The 14,746-nt window shown below is 47.5% G+C and overlaps 1 protein-coding gene across 1 annotated transcript; it reads left to right on the forward strand.

The window, feature by feature from the left end:
- Positions 1 to 2,489: 2,489 nt before the first annotated feature.
- Positions 2,490 to 13,637, forward strand: LOC131260765 (uncharacterized). Its single transcript, XM_058262581.1, has 13 exons — positions 2,490 to 3,171; positions 4,792 to 4,990; positions 5,099 to 5,409; positions 5,500 to 5,643; positions 5,995 to 6,036; positions 6,945 to 7,020; positions 7,089 to 9,985; positions 10,066 to 10,311; positions 10,422 to 10,576; positions 10,645 to 10,813; positions 10,885 to 10,991; positions 11,064 to 11,196; positions 12,493 to 13,637. The coding sequence occupies exons 1-13, from the start codon at positions 2,848 to 2,850 to the stop codon at positions 13,594 to 13,596; spliced, it is 5,907 nt and encodes a 1,968-aa protein (XP_058118564.1). The 5' UTR covers positions 2,490 to 2,847; the 3' UTR covers positions 13,597 to 13,637.
- Positions 13,638 to 14,746: the final 1,109 nt, after the last annotated feature.

Raw genomic sequence — 14,746 nt, forward strand, 5'->3', positions numbered from 1 at the left:
TTTTGGTATTGTGAGGCAGCAGGTGACGACTTCATTCACCGACGTTGGAACGTAAAATGAAACCCAGAGAGCATCTTCCAAAAATTCCTCACTGATCAACAACTTTGTTGGTCCGGTAGAAAATACCGGTAGAAAACCAACTAAAAATCTCTAGAGAGTTGTGCGAAGGTCCTAAGTGAATCGAAGATTTGCCATATTCTTGTTCCACCCATTGTTGGAAGATGAAAAAACGAAGAAGGTTCATCGCTGGTTCCATGTCGACCTGTTCCGGGACAATGATTAGGAAGATTGAGGGCGAATACATTTGAAAACTTGTTTGACTTGTTCGACCCCACATACATATGCAATTGGCAGTTAGTTGCCCGAGAATCAACGTCAGCTCTTCCTATACGAAGGGAATTGTTTTTCGATACATCTTTTGGGTTTTAGAGGTTTTTTATCGCTCCTGGTTGAAGGATATCTAGATATACATTTAATTTTTTTTTAGTTCTTGAAAATTTACTTGAATTACAAGTTTGTAATATATGTCAGACGAACATTAGTAATTAAATTAAACAAGAAACTATAGGTTTAAGTTTAGAAGAGATTCCTTTAGTTATATGTTTAAGTTTAAAAGATTTATTATGTTATAAATATGTTTGTGTTGTATTGTTTTTCTTCTTTCAAACTCGGAATTAAAACGTTTCGGTATTTTGCAGTTCAAAATAGTTTTTTATGAACTTGAACCTTAACCTTAACATCATGCCATAGGAGAAACCAAATGGCATTCCTATGGTTTTGACTGAATCCTCGTAAATGTACAAAATATCGTTGCTGGTCGTAAAAATTGGTGCTAAAATTTGTGTCTCCTTTTTTGCTACCCGATAAAAACGTTTCTTTAACTCTGGTGGATCGCGTTCAACACATTGTGTGCACAATGCGTTCTCTTCAGGTGCTTCACTACAACGTGGGTTTTGAAGAAGACTGTGTCGGTGCGAATAATAGAGATGCCATCGCGCGCCACACCGGTGCATTTCATCAAACTGTTGGAAAAACACGCCCTGAAAGTGGCGCGTGAGAGCCCACTTTTCGCGGCATAAATTGGGGAAATTCTTTCTCTATCCTCCCATTTTTCGGGGTTTTCTTCTACATTCCTGTTTTTCGACGATCTGCGGTAGTCTATGCATGAGTGGTATTAGTTTTTACACACTCGCCTATCCCCGCGGTGGTGCGGTAAATTGGAACCCGGAGCGCGGTTGTTGCAAAAACTAAAGCAACTCAATTTTCCACGCCTGGCAGTAATTGGGTTTCACAGTTTTATTAGCACGAATAATGTGCATTCCGTGTGGAGAGGGAGTGTTAAGGTGTGCGAGGGAGGGATAAATTCGTTTCGGGGGTGAAATGTTTACCCGCAAGCGGGTTAAAAGTATTACGATTAACGAAGGAGGATAATTTTAACGGACTTTTGTTTTTCCGCCCGAGCTCGATCCAAACCCTCGTAATCGACAAACCTTTTTCATGGTGCAGAGTTTGTTGATTCAAAATCTGTTTTTTATCGTACTACTAAATTATGATATGTTGATTGAAGCAACTTTCTACGAATTCGATTCATTTTCGTTCGGGCGCGCACCGCCAACTCTTCATATTTATAATTGGAATAATTTATTGCACAGATAAACAAACACTGCTGGGAGGGGAAAGGGCTGTTAATCGCTGCTAACAGAGGAAGCATTTGAATAGCATGTTGTTAGTTTATTTGAAAGGATCTTCTACCAACACAGATTTGTCTTTTCGTCGCCTCGTTGTTGGGTTTATCAATAAACATACGATGAATCGTACTCGTGCACCAATAAAAGTGACTAATAAGATATTTTTTTCTTTTATTTTAGGATCAGTACCAGAAGAACTACATCCAGCTCTACCATCGCATGTCATTCGGTGTGAGACCGATGCGCTACAATGTTCTGTAGCAAAAGAAGTCGTTGCACTGGCGAGCTAAACACGAGTTGCAACCCCGAACGTACCAAGCGCCTCGGCGAGGACGGTACTGGACGCGGCAGTCCGGGACGTGGTGTTCCGGATCCGTAAGATGGCACCCGGACGGGATACCATGTACTGCTACAATCACGTCTGCGACGGTCAAGATGCTACGGCAGCCCATGGCGGGTATGATGAAGACTGCAGGACAGCCACTGTCCGGTCCTTGGGGAGCGCTTTGAATCGTTATCGGTATCAGCATAATTATCAAGCTGCAGATGAAGACGTGCTAGCAGCGCCGACGGATTTAATAATGATAAGAAGAGCCCGGGTGTGCATCGGCGTTCCAGATAAACTTCCGACAGCGTCTTCCGAAGCGCACGTGAATCCCAACTCGTCGTGTACTGGGAATCAGTAGTTTGAAAGTGATATTGTGTGTACCCAGGACAGTACTACTCTCGTGTGGTAGATGTAAGCTTTTCAAATACGAAATCTTTTCGAGTGGCCAACGGTTGTGAATGGTATGAAAACAGTGGCGATTGAAAGCAAGCAAAACATCCTTAAAACGCAATAGGTCTATGTGCAGAAAATATAAATATTTTCTAGAACGTACAGAGTGACGCGGGAAATAGATAAGAACGAAGATATAGAGTGATACCACGGTAGAGATAAGCGATTTCCCTACACTCGGGGGAGGTTAGTTGGTTGTAACCTACAACAAAGTGAGTACGAGTCACAGAGGAGTGAGAGTGCGTGTATGAGGGCAGTGAAAAACGAAACCACTAGCTACTAGCAAGAAGCGGTCGGGCCGAATTTGCTCCGAAACAGTGAGAGCGGTGTGTGTTGTTTAGTTCCCTTTAAGGTTTTCCGTTACTGCACCATCGCGTCAAGATGTCGTTCCTCAACAATCTCAAGAAGGTGTTCCACCTGGGCAGCGGGGAGGCGAAGAAAAAGCGCATCTTCAACAACATCCGCATGGACACGGACCCGAACGACTTTTGGGACATGATCGGCGAGCTCGGCGATGGCGCGTTCGGCAAGGTGTACAAAGCGCAGAACAAGGAAACGCGCCAGCTGGCCGCCGCCAAGATGTGCACCCTCGAGGACGAGGAGAACCTGAGCGATCACATGGTGGAGATCGACATTCTGTCCGAGATCAAGCATGAGAACATTGTCGGTTTGTACGAGGCGTACTCGATCGACGACAAGCTATGGGTGAGTTGAGTGAGCGAAGGTTGTTGGGCGGGGTTTTTTTGTGATTCTAATTCAGAATTTTATTGTAATCAGAGAATCCTATCTTAAATTCAGAGAACTATTAACCTCCAATCTTTTAGGATCGCATAAAGAAAGTTTAGCCCGATCTGTGTGTAGATGTATAGCAATGCACCAATGTAAAATTGATCGCAGCTTAGTGCGTACGTTGCAGTTGTAGAGTGTACAGAAGAAGCTAAGGTTTGGTAGTGATTAGAAAAATATCTTGAACACAGAATATAACTTTCCATTTCATCCGATACGATGACTTGTACTGGAGTCGCTGAAGGCGAGAAGACAATTATTTTGCCTTTTATTATTAAATTACTATTTGATTTTCCTGTGTTGATTGAACGTTCATGTTCCCTCGAGGATTTAGAGACTAAGATATACTGTTTTACATATCAACCGTAGGATAAATTCCTACTGCTCCAATGATCTACTTAGGCCAGTTTTAATTATTTCCGTGGAGTGAGCTTTACCAGATCTTCAAATAAATGCCTGTTTCCTGTTGTGAATTATCTGATTAAGGATCAACACCGCGTACTCATAAAAATATCAATATGTAGACCTTGTGAAGGCTTGATATTATAACTAATATTGATTTCAGTAGGATCATATATACAAGAAAATACTACTCGATTTGTATTTTACTAACTAAAGTTGGTTTCGCATTATGAATACTCCTAGAAATGTTTTATTTTCTTTTTCCTTGTTTGGAATTCTTTTAATCAAAACCGTAAACAAGAAAGATGATACAAATAACCAAACAGTCTAATTTATCACTCAAAAGCAATTGTTCATTATTGTAAGTACACCCATGTACAATTGCCAACATGCGTTCAGCTAGTGTGAGTTTTTATACCTACTTTTTTGCTTCTCGCTCATGTAAAATCAACGATAGCCTGTGCCTATGCCGGCGGTACAATACGTTACCCTTATATTATTGCACTGAGTGAGGCCACCCTTTTTTATGCTTCGATGTTTTGCATAGTTGCACGGTTCCTTTTCACTGCACCAAACCAACGACAAACCTGATAGAGAAGAAAAAGGATCGAAAGCGTCTATATGTGCTGCTAAGAGACTGCGACTTGCAAACCAAGACGCTAGCTCAAAGCGTGAACATGTTTATGAAAAACAAGCAACGAAATACAATCTGTTGCACCGTCGACAGTCAACTGGAACCTTATGCCGCTTTGTCTTGGAAGATGTTTTCGGGATGGGGCAGGCCACCTCCAAGTGGATCGAATTTCTTTGCGGGATTGCTTTCCTACTGCCCGGTCGGTGTTGGTGTTGGTGGAGATTAAGAAAACCCGGCGGTAGGTAATTTCATTCATAAGCTACCGGATGGTTTTGATATTCCAAACTGTCCTCCGTCCTCCGCTATAGAAAGTTTCTGTTTGGGTCCAGCGATTATCCGCGTCACCATAAGGGAGAGGGATCATATGTTTTTCTTCCAGAGGGTATACGCAGCCTGTGCAAGGTCTAGGCTGATTGAAGCGATTTCTTCTTCGCACCTCACCCTTCGGTGGTCTTTTGTTACGAAACTTTATCACGCCTTTTCTCCTCTTTCGTTTACTGCAGATGCTGATAGAATATTGTGATGGCGGTGCCTTAGATAGTATTATGGTGGAGCTGGAGAAACCGCTCACCGAGGCGCAGATTGCCTACGTATGCAAGCACATGTGCGCCGGACTGAACCATTTACACAAGAACAAGGTGATACACCGGGACTTGAAAGCCGGCAACGTGCTGCTGACGATGGACGGTGGCGTCAAGTTGGGTAAGCAATTGCAATAACGCCTACCGCTGCCGCGTGTGTGATGGATGGGTGCACCCGTGAGTTGCAACGATTAATCTCTTTTCTCTGCTTCCTTTCGGTTTTCCGCAGCGGATTTCGGCGTCTCGGCGAAGAACAAGCATACGATGCAGAAGCACGACACCTTCATCGGGACGCCGTACTGGATGGCGCCGGAGCTGGTGCTGTGCGAAACGTTCCGGGACAACCCGTACGACTTCAAGGTCGACATCTGGTCGCTCGGCATCACGCTGATCGAGTTCGCCCAGATGGAACCACCGAACAGCGAGATGTCGCCGATGCGGGTGCTGCTCAAGATTCAGAAAAGTGAACCCCCGAAGCTGGACCAACCGTCGAAATGGACGAAAAGCTTTAATGACTTTCTGGCGCGCACACTGGTGAAGGTACGTACGGGTTTGATTAGAAACATTTATATTCTTACCAGCTGCTGCTTGCACACAAAATAAAACTGTCTTGTTGGACTGTCGTTGTAGGATCCCCAGCAGAGGCCTTCGACCGACGTACTTATGGCACTACCGTTCATCAGCGGTGACCTGGACTCGAAACCCATCAAGGACCTGCTGCTCGAGTACAAGGCGGACGTCGTAGAGGAAGAACTGGTCGATGAAGAGGCAGAGGTACGCATTTTACTCCGCATCGAAAAAGTTTTCACAAATCAGGCGCAACAGGATTTCGTACCACGACGTGGACAATCTTGGGCCTGCTACCAAATAGAGTTTAGCCCTCTGTGTGCTCCATGACTCGCCGCTCACGTACTAACACACACGTGTGTTTGTTCGAAATGCAATATCTCACTATCTCATGCTCTGTTCACATCTTTTCCTTCCCATTGTTCACACGCTGCCTCACACCTGATACTCGTTTACTAACATCTGCGATCTCGCCATTACCAACCGTTTTCTCCGTGGAATTTTTTGTCTAACAAACTCAAACGAACTTGCGCAAACAAAATAACAAAACGAAAACAGAAAGCTAAACGACAAGCGAAACGCAGATCGCTCTATCAGAGGGTTGGTAAGTTTTGTCAGACTAGAGTGTTTTGTGCTGGAAATGACGGCAGCCCGATTTGCGTCCCTCGCTCGTTCTGTGATTGCGCGTGTTGAGTGTGAATTAATGTTGTGTTGTTAAGAGTTCCTCTCCCGGTACCCACGGGGCGCCAGAGTTTCGCATTGTTTGTTGTACGGAAGTAAACTTATCTATTGTATTAGATTTTATTAAAACGATATTTAATCAATCACTTCTTGATATTATACAAAACTACCAATCTAGTAGAAAGCTTTTGTTTGGACGAGAGGGAATTGTATACTAAATTGCGTACATTTCGTCATGAAGTTGCTATTTGAATTTCATTTTCTCATAAGAATCCCGAACACGACCTATGACTAGTTTACAATTTCAACAATAATGTATTATTTTACGGTTTAAGAAATCAATACAGTACAGTGTGACATAGAATCGTATGTTATACTATACAATTAAACTAATTAGTTTAACTTACTTCCTTACGTATGCAACAACGCCCCTGTACTCTAAGCGCCTCGTTTTCTATCAAGTGTGTCGTAGAGTGCCTCATTGTAAATCGAAAAGTTTTTCAATCTGATCTAAAGAAAAAGAATTTGAAAAAAAACCAGAAAAATCGGACTGTAGTGCGTAAACATCTAGTCTGGCAATAGTTCCGTAGCTCTTTTTCTTTCTTTTCTGTTTCGCAAACTGTCATTCGATAGTTAGTATTGTTCATATTTTCATAATTTGCTCAATGTTATATGCATGATGTTTTTCTTCAATGATTTATACTTTGATAGTGTTATTTTCACTTCATTCATTTTTATTATCAGTTTTTTGTTCGATTGCCAAACTCCTTTTCTTACATTAATGTTGTTTATTTTTCTCTTGCGTATTTCTTCGTCGCGCACGCCAGGAACCCCGCAATTCTGCTCTACCGCTCGACTTGGACGATGATTCTTCATCACTACAGAGTCAAGAAACTGATAAACGTAAGTGGAAGCTTTGGAGAGACGCTGGTAGAAAAGTGTATGTTTTATTGAATTCAAAATTATTCCAGTTCCAGACACACCGACATCCCTTTCGAAATCGTCCAGAGATTCGAAAGAATCTACACCCGTTCCTAGCACCGAAGACGAGCCCAGCAAAACGAAGCCCATCCCGACGGTTCCAGTTCCGGTGCCACCACCAGCGGCAGCAGCAGCAGCTCCAATTGCTGCGCCAACTCCTCTTTCTGGACCCGCAGAAGTGGTTGTTCCGGCTGCTGTGGAGACGAAGCCAGAGTCGAAAAAGTCGCAACCGGCACCGGTTGCAGCGGTGTCGCCGCAACCAACAACGACCACGTCATCATCTTCAACCTCGTCCACGGTTTCCGGTGTGCCAGCGCCAGTTCTACCGGTTGCCAAGCAAGTTACGGCCAACGATCAGCAACAACTACTCGATCAGACGCCATCGGTAGACGGTTCGGTGGTGGGAGGTGAGCAGAGAAAAGCGGCCGTCATCGGTGCTGCCGGCGTTAAGAAAGGACCCGCACCTCCACCGCCACCGCAGACACCGACTTCACCGACGGCCAAACATGCCATGCTACCGCTGGCCGGCGCTGGTGCCATGCCGAACGAAGGAGTTCCCCCGACACCACCGGAAACACCCCAAACACCTCCGGCCGGAGCTGATCGTCCGGATGCAACAGCGGCAAGTTCTGTTCCACCACCACCGGCGCTTGTGCGCATGAGCAGCGCCGGTGTACTGATCGACGATCAGCCTAAGTCTCCACGCAAAGAGCACGCTCCTCCGACGCCAGTAGGAGGAACTGGGGCCACCAGCAAGGATAAGGTGTCCCCGGTCGTCGTCGAACGTCCTGCGTCGCCGACACCTGCTAATCAATCGTTCAACAATGTTGCCATTCCGCCGAAAGCAATTCCACCGTCGGACGATGGAGACGATGGTGGCGTTAAGATGGTCCCCTCGACGCCCGGTAGCGCACGCCAGCAGCAGCATTATCACCCGCATCATCTGATGAACTCTTCCTCTACCACATCCATTACCATCAACGATGCGACCGTGTTGGCTGACCCGTCGAACAGTCTGGCAAGCAATGTGGCCCAGGTGACGGTGGTGACGAGCCACCCGCCGGTCATCATAGATAATTCGATTCCACCAGCCGCGGCCACCACCACCTCCGGAACGTCCTCATCGGCTTCGTCGACGAAATCGTTCGGTTCGTCGCAGCAGCGTCGCTCGCGCATCATATCATCACCGGCGACCGGCGGCTCGGACGAGGTCGTTATTGTCTCGAACGAGTTGAACAAAACGCACGTCAACGAATCGTCGACGGACGACGATTTCCAATCCCTGGACAGTCTGGAGAACGTTTCACCCCGGCATCGCCAGGGAGCGATCGCACGCAAACTGGACGAGAGTGAGGTGCTTATCGTTAGCCCCGGATTCGACGAGGTCGCGGTGGAGCGCGACACCGACAGCTACGGCGACGGGGACGTATTTAATGCTAGCATTAGTAACCTAAACACCAGCGGCAACGGAAGTAAGCTGCTGCTGGACACTAGTCATGTATCGGTGGTGACGGTGGGCGAGGAGGAGATCAAGGTGAAGGACTCGTCCCAACACCACCCGCAGCTGATGCTCAACCAAGGCCATCTTCCCCAGCAGCAGCATCCGCACCACCATCTTCATCATCCGTACCATAATGATTCCACCAGTGACTTGTCGAACGTGAGCTGTGGCCCGAGCGAATCGAGTGACGACGTGAAGGTGGACATTGTGGTGGGTGCTGGCGGCGGCCGTCAGCAACCGCTCCCGACGCAGCACCAGCAGCAGCGGTCGCCCTCGGGATCATCGATTTCGTTACCGAGTCAATCGGGTAAGGCGCCGGTTGGTGGTCCGGTGTCCACTGTGGCCGGCGCCAGTGGTGGTGCTGCGATCAATGGAAATCGGTTTAACGGTGGGGCCGAGTTCCATCAGAGCCGCGAGGACGTTAGTATCATAGTGAATAGAAGTAAACACAACGAGAAGCAACGGATTTCACCGGACAGCAGTGTCGGTTCACTCGAGGGCGGTGGATCGGTCCGCTCGGCCAGCACCCCTATCCACCACCATCCACCGGCCGCAGCGGTTGTTATCGGGGGTGGTAGCGGCAGTGCCGGCCACCATCATCATCAGCATCAGCGCATCGGCAGCGGAAACGTAACGGTTGGGCCGAAACAACTGCACGATCGAAGCGATGCGGAAAGCATTGCGACCACCACTAGTCACGACAGTCGCGAGCACCCTGCCGGAGCCACGCTGGAGCTCGACGAGGAGGTGACACTGCGAAGGAAACCTCTACCCTCACTGGACCTCGACGACGGAGATAAGGTGCCACCGCTGCTGTCTTCCTCGTCGGGCGCTTCCACGCTTGTCATTGGCGAGGGAACGAAGGCAGCTGCAGCAGCTACGGCAGGTGCCGGTGGGCCAGGTGTAGCCGCCGCTCCGGGCGCTCCCGGTGCGGTGCGACAGAAGGCGAACCGTAACTTCACCAAGGAGGAGCTGCACTTGCAAAATCTGAAAAAGAAGACCCGCAAACGAACGCGTAAGTTCGAGATCGATGGCGTACAGGTTACGACCACCACTAGCAAGGTGATCTACAGCGACGAGGACAGCAACAAGCTGTACGACGACCACCTGTTCCGCAAGCAGGAGCTGCGCGAGCTGAAGATGCTGCAGAAGCAGGAGAAAAAACAGTTTTACGACCTGCAAGCGAAGGAAGCGATCGCCAAAGAGCAGCAGGAAAAGAAGTTCGAGCAGGAACGCCTTCAGCTGGAGCGTACCTTCGAGGCGGACATGGATGTGCTTGCTCGCCAGCACCGCCAGACGGTGGAGAAGTTCGAACAGCAGCAGGAGGCGGAACTGCGGAACACCTCGAAGAAGATCCGGGGCGAGCAGGAGCGTGATCTAAAGTTGGTAAGTTAAGACTTCGCCCCTTTCCTCGATTACGTTGTGGTACATTTGCATTTTCTAATCCCGATCCATGTTCTTCTCAGTTCCGCGATAGTCTAAAGCAGGAGATACGGCTGCTCAAGCAGGAGGTTGACCTACTGCCGAAAGAGAAGCGGAAAGACGAGTTCCGCAAGCGAAAAACGCAGATGGAATTCGAGCACGAGGAGCGTGAGAAATCGTTCCTGTCGTCTCTGTCGGAGAATCACGAGCTGGCGCTGCGACGGATCAGTGAAATCTACCGCGAGAAACTATCGGCGACGGACAAGGGTTACCTGCAGCAAAAGCAAACGGTATGTTTGTACTAAAGTTTGATGGGAGCGCACTGAATATTAGATAGTTTGGATTGCCATCCAATGGGATTTACTATTAAAATATTGTTATGCCTTTGTGGTTTTCACAGACAATGAGAACGCGAGAAGCGATGCTGTGGGAGTTGGAGGAGAAACACATTCACGACAAGCACCAGCTAGCGAAGAGACACGTGAAGGACATTTGCTTCATGCAGCGCCATCAGATGATTATCCGGCACGAGAAAGAATTGGATCAGATCAAACGGTATGGCTAAAAGGGATGGTAGTTTTTGCTTTCTTTCGTGAACTCACAAACTCTTCCGCCTCTTCCAGTATGATCTCCCGGAAGGAGGAGGAGCTGCTGAAGCGACAGACGATCGAACGGCGAGCACTGCCAAAGAGAATCCGCGCCGAACGGAAGGCCCGCGATATGATGTTCCGCGAATCGCTGCGCATTTCGATGACCACCGATCCAGAGTTGGAGCGGGATAAACTGAAAAAGGTATGAGGACAGAGAGCCTTCCCAAGTTGTTTTAACCATTCTTACTTATGTCATTTGTTTAAAACCATCAGTTCCAGGAGCAGGAGAAGAAGCGGTACAACCAGGAGCAGCAACGCTTCGAAACGAAGCACAGTAAGCAACTGGAAGAGCTAAGGGCTACCTCAGAAGGTTCCATCAGGTAAGTGGATTAAAAGTTTCCATTCCTCCAAAGCATATGGTGATTTTCACATGGTGGATCTATTTCTAACAGGGAACTGGAGCAGCTGCAAAACGAAAAACGCAAACAGCTGCTCGAGCACGAGACGGCTAAGCTGCGTGAGTGCGACGAGGCGCTGCAGAAGGAGCTGCGCGAATGGAAGGCTCAGCTGATGCCACGCAAACAGGTAAGTGTTCCATGATGATAGAAATTGAATGCTCTATTGGCAGAAATGCGAGGGGTCTCTGGGACCTGCATGTGATCGTATGTGAGATTGGTTTTTAATACTCCGTATGAATTGTAGAACCAAATTTTATCATCTTCTTTAAAGATAAACTAGATTCTAGATTAGATGAAAGTCATCTGAATGGTGAAGTTGAACGTGAATGACGAGGGGTGTTCAAAACCAAAGATGTAGTTAGCGTTTTTCAAATGTTTTTGTTATTTAATTCAAATTGGCTAATGTAAAAACGATTGTACTAAAATGTTTGTCGAAGAACTAACTTTATTCGTTTAAGGTTTCGTTAACCCCCTAAAGGCTTTTGATTTAATTGTTAAGATAGATGAATTTTAATATCATACCAATAATTTTTTTTTTATTATTAGAATACTTTCTTATTGACATGGTTGATCAAAATTTAACGACCTAGTACGAACGATACTAACTAAACTATTTACATACTTTATTTAGACCCCTTCACAGCCAAATTGATTACGAAATGTGCCACATTGTTTTTTTAAATAGTTTATCGTCCGAAGCAGAAGAAACATTAATATTAATTTAATCCTAAAAATGTTAAAAATTATGATCTATACTTTAAATGATCGTTTGCTCCCTAGCAACTATGGAAGTACTTTGGATAGTAATTAGCTGCTTGTTCTTGTTTTAAAAATATATTAGCCTGTGCCGCACACGGGAAACGAGCAGTACGAAATCACTGCGCTTACCCGAGTGAGGTAAAACTATGAAGGCGACAAGCCTTTACAAAACAATTTCAGAAAAGCTTTACCCTGTAGTGCCTTAAGGGTTCATATTAAATTGGTTAATCTATCTTTTAGTAAACACCGTTAGTTCTTCGACGTAACGTAGATTGGTTGGTGTGTAAAATGACGCGTTGTAGCGTTTGCTGAGCCAAGTGCATTGCATGCGCCACAAAACTAATCGTATGTAAGATTAATTAGCTTCTAACCAATAATGCTCATGTTTTCAGCTTTCGATCCTATTTATACCCGTTAACCTGTTGCTGTACAAATGCCGATGCCACTTACTAACCGTAACCGAATGTATTTTTTTACTCTTTTTCTATTTCTCTTTTGCCCGCTACGTTTATGAAAACAAAACAAAACAAAACAAAACATAACACAACTCACATACTCGTCGATTTTTGCAAATTTTGTGTCATCGTCCTTGGTCCCGCTCCCCGATTTTTCCCCTTCCCGTCCCGTCACACTGCTGGTCGTGTGTGTGTACCGGTACTGCCAGGCCATCGAAAAGCACCTGAACCGCATGGTGGACGAGTACGAGGACCGCTGGGGTCCGGTCGATCGGCGCGAATTCGAGGGTGACTTCATCGTGCCGCCGGAGCTGCGCAATCGCGCCAACTCCCTCAATACCCTTTCGCTCCGGTTGCTCAACATCACGCGCTCCCGTACGTTCCTTACCCTTCCCTCGGTCAACGGCGGTGGTGTGGGAGGTGGTGCCGGAGTGGTAGGCATTGGCGGAACTGGTGGTGTAGGTGGCGGTGGGGGTGGTGGTAATCGTAGCAGCATACACAGCTCCGTGCCGGATTTGACCCGCTCCATGCCGAACACGCCCAACTCGGCTCACAAGCTTTCGCTCGCCTCGTCCTACGACTCAGTGCTGGAGGAGAACGAGGGCGAAAACTACATCCCGAGGGGGGCTGGTGGAGGAGGAGGTGTGGCAAGTAGTGGGTACTCAGGTGGTGGAGGTAGTGGCAGTAAGGGAAGCCACCGCGATTCCGCGATCAAGTATATTCACACGAATGACGGAGCATATGGTTCCGCTGGTGCTGTCCACGTGCGGCGCAAATCAGAGGATCTGCTGTCCGGCAAGGGGTCGTCGTCGGGTGCCCGCTCGGCGACGCGCATTCCCATCAAAAGTTTCCTCCACTCGAGTGCTTCGACGACGGGCGGCGGCGGTAGAGGGGAGTATGAGTATGGTAGTAGCTCCTCCCGGACGTACCAAAACTATCCGGAGCCAAAGGATCGCAGTATCGTGTCGATACGCGTCAATCAAGTGAACCATCGGAAGCCGGCCAGCATCTTTGATGGTATGTCGAACCGGTCGAACATTTCACACGCATCGTACGCGTCCAGTGGCACGATGCCCCGCACGTCCGGTGGCTGGGGAACGAGTCGGCTCGGTGAAAACACGTTTGCTGCCAGCGCTTCCGACGTCAGCAGCGTTCATCGGCTGACCACATTCAGTTCCGCCCGGGGTGGGCTACCGTTGCCACACGACGCCACGGCCAATGGTGGCCGAAAGTCGGGCACAACGGGCTTGAAGTTGTCACCGTCGACACCGGTGCTGCTGGCGCCGGGCAAGGATGATGATACGGTTGTTTAGATGGATTGTTTTTGTCCTCCTTTCTATGTAGATTGGAAAACATCTAGAGATTTTGCTCAGTATGTGTGCCAAAAAAAGGGGAAAGGAAAGCTGATGCTGTGTATTGCTGGTTCGTGCCACTCCATATCTCTTCGCCAACACCATCACCACCACCACCATCTCCCGCACTGCCAATGGTTCTTCTATCCACCCAACTATCCCTCTATTCCCTCGAATTACGTACCACTGTTTGGCGCGCGTTGGGATCTTCCTCCCGGAAACTCCCAGAGCGCCAAGAAACCCGCATCGCGAACCTGTGACATGCAAACGGAGCTCTAAAACCACCCGCAACCAACCCGCAGCGCAACTCGGAACTGACTCGGGCTGCAGACACTTCTCCAGGCGGATCACACGAACGAACGTTCGCTTACTTCTCTCCTCTGTTGAAGTACGAAGAGACAGGCCGTGTTCTTTCCAACACCTTCCATACGTACTAACATTCACCCACGTTCACACCGAAGCACAACAACTACAAATAGGACGGGAAGAGTGTGGCCATCCTAAATCAGTCTGTCACTAACAAAATGCCATCGCGAAAATGGAAGATAAACTACTACTATTACTAACATTTGTCACACATATTAAACACTACCCTTGCCAAAGGAACTAACCATGCTTGCACAACCAACATCGTATGTTAAAACGTGTTGAAGTTAAGCGAGCGAAAAAGAGGAATCGGGGTACAGTTTAAAACTTCTTGTGGAGTACTCCTTCCGGAAACTGCAAAACATTAGGCATGCCTGGTTCCGCTTCCACCCGGTTATTACGCCCGTCAAACGAATGATACCAATGGCGCTCTTCCCCATATGTTCCTACAACACACTCGCGCTATTCCCGCAACATCCAAACAAACGCCACACGCGCACGTCCTTGTTGTGTCTTGCGGCCCTCTTCTTACTGCCTGCCGACATTCTGGATCGTCCTGAGAAGGTTGGTTTTCGATGTTTTTTCCTCCCTCTTTGTCGAACCACATCCCTGCTGTGTGTACCGTTGTTCCGTTTGTTCATTGTGTTGTATCGGTTAGTTCTTTTCTGTTCCACTTGCTACGCGTGTTTTTTTTAAATTATATCCCATGTGGCGTAAGTTGCTTTATGGTTTAATGTTATAAAAT

The sequence above is a fragment of the Anopheles coustani genome, chromosome 3, assembly GCF_943734705.1.
Source record: "Anopheles coustani chromosome 3, idAnoCousDA_361_x.2, whole genome shotgun sequence".
NCBI lineage: Eukaryota > Metazoa > Arthropoda > Insecta > Diptera > Culicidae > Anopheles > Anopheles coustani.

Bases quoted from the DNA above. Each gene is read 5' to 3' on its own strand.
- LOC131260765 (XM_058262581.1), top strand. From the start codon at position 2,848: ATGTCGTTCCTCAACAATCTCAAGAAGGTGTTCCACCTGGGCAGCGGG. The intron at 7,021-7,088 runs GTAAGTGGAAGC...AAATTATTCCAG, and splicing joins GAGTCAAGAAACTGATAAAC to TTCCAGACACACCGACATCC. The intron at 11,197-12,492 runs GTAAGTGTTCCA...CGGTACTGCCAG, and splicing joins AGCTGATGCCACGCAAACAG to GCCATCGAAAAGCACCTGAA.